The sequence below is a fragment of the Cornus florida genome, unplaced genomic scaffold (genome assembly GCF_030987335.1).
Source record: "Cornus florida cultivar Cherokee Brave unplaced genomic scaffold, ASM3098733v1 CherokeeBrave_3.0.0_Hap2_Chr03, whole genome shotgun sequence".
In the NCBI taxonomy this organism is placed as follows: domain Eukaryota; kingdom Viridiplantae; phylum Streptophyta; class Magnoliopsida; order Cornales; family Cornaceae; genus Cornus; species Cornus florida.
Window position 1 is genome coordinate 6,774,201 of NW_026775573.1, and position 1,998 is coordinate 6,776,198.

Below are 1,998 nucleotides of genomic sequence, written 5' to 3' on the forward strand. Positions count from 1 at the left end.
CTCTATTTATTTCTTTTTTTCTTCTCCTTTTTCCCCTGCCTTCATTAATTTTATGAATTGAATTAATTGAAAACCCTAAAACATTAGTTAGCACGAAGCATATACTTAGCTTTACCATTCATATGTCTCAATTAAACATCCAATTCAATAGAAAATGAAACCAAAAAAGTCAAGGTCCACGTCATTTATGGCTTAATTAATCTCAAACTCATTTATAGCCACATAAGTCTCATATTCAGCCGTTAAGGATAGTTTTGGCATTATATTTTTTTAATTAGTTGACTTTTGACTTTTTTAACGGTCAATAAACAAACAAAAGGGTGTATTAGAGCAAAGTTAACCAAACCTAAGGGAGGTTTATGCCTTTTTTTTTTTTTTTTTTCCCACTAGTTTAATGTGTGAGTAATAAAGACAAACTTGAAAGGCGTCCGAACATTTAACCCTAAATTTTAATAAATAAGAGAGTGTCTAGGACAATAATTCCCACCCCTAGCTCTTAACCATTTCTATCTCCACTCTAAACCCTCCATCCCTGGCCATGACAAGAAATAAAATGAAGCTTCAATACATTGGAAAAGATACCAAGAGAAAAGCCAGCTTCAAAAAAAGAAAGAAGGGGTTTATGAAGAAGGTGAATGAGCTCAGCACCTTGTGTGGTGTGGACGCGTGTGCCATCATTTTCAGCGAGTATGATGCTGAACCGGAGGTGTGGCCCTCGCCTCTGGGGGTCCAACGCGTGCTTGCAAGGTTCGGGAGGATGACGGAGATAGAACAAAACCAGATGATGATGAGCCAGGAGAGCTACGTTCGTCACAGGATCGCGAAAGCCGAGGAGCAGCTGAGGAAGATACAGAAGGAGAATCGCCACAAGGAGATGACTTATGTCATGTACCGGTTCCTAGCAGGAGATGTACCACAGAATCTGGGCATGATGGATTTGAACGACGTGGGTTGGTTGCTTGATCAGAATATCAAAGATATTCAAAAAAAGATTGAGGCTGCCAAGAGACAACAAAATGTGTCCCAAGGAACGATGGCTGTGGTGAATGAGGTGCCGAGGACGAGCGGAGATGATCAGAATGGTGTTGCGGAAGGGATGAAGATGGGTGCAGCTGCAGATTGGAGCATGATGAGTCCTGTGCAGGATCATGAGTGGTACATGGATCTGCTGAGGCCTGATGTGCACTCTGGTGTGGATGAAACTTTACTCCCAATTGCTCCCCACAATACTTGTCTGGGGCCTAATTATTTCATGTTTCTTTGAGAAATTTGTCTGTTTTTCAATTTATGATGTGATGTGCAGCTATTTTATCTTCACGTAGATGATGATGTACGTGGCTGCTTTTATCTTTGTTCCCTTTTAGTGTTTCTTTCTTGGTTTGTTCAATGAATTTATCTTGTTCCATCCATATTTCTTGCTTTTCTCTTGTTTAATCATTATTATTATTATTATTATTTTTTATTTTTTTTTGCAAATGATTGGTGTTCAAAATGTTCTTTCGTTTTTCCCAAATCATGAAAAATAAATGGAAGTCGCTAGTAGACTCAAAATTAAGTTCAAACATGATCGTTTATCAAATCAATTTAAAGGAAAGAAAGAAACTAAATATACGGAGTGTATAAATTATATGTGAGTTCAAACTTGATCGTCTATTAAATCGATTAAAAGCTAAGAAAGAGAATAATTGTACGAGTAGTCTTGCATGTATAAACATGTGTAAGCTCAAACCTTATCATCTATCAAATCACGAAGGAAAAAATAAATAAATATATGAATAGTGGTGCATGTATAAACTTGAGTTAGTTCCCGCGCATGAATTTAACAATCTTCCATTTGATTTTTTTGCATGGAAGATTTTGATATTGACTTTTACGTGATCACGACTATGAAATGAATTGTCGTAAAATGAACCAATTAAGTTGCATCTCCAAACTAGGCAAGTTAGTTTATTCCATTAAGTACGGACAAATTTTAATACCGACTTTTTTGCAGTAAAT

The 1,998-nt window shown here is 36.7% G+C and overlaps 1 protein-coding gene across 1 annotated transcript; it reads left to right on the forward strand.

Annotated features, from left to right (window-relative positions):
* Nucleotides 1-243: 243 nt before the first annotated feature.
* Nucleotides 244-1,602, forward strand: LOC132298625 (agamous-like MADS-box protein AGL80). The gene has a single exon (XM_059795028.1). The coding sequence runs from the start codon at nt 539-541 to the stop codon at nt 1,262-1,264; it is 726 nt and encodes a 241-aa protein (XP_059651011.1). The 5' UTR covers nt 244-538; the 3' UTR covers nt 1,265-1,602.
* The last annotated feature ends 396 nt before the right edge of the window (nt 1,603-1,998 follow it).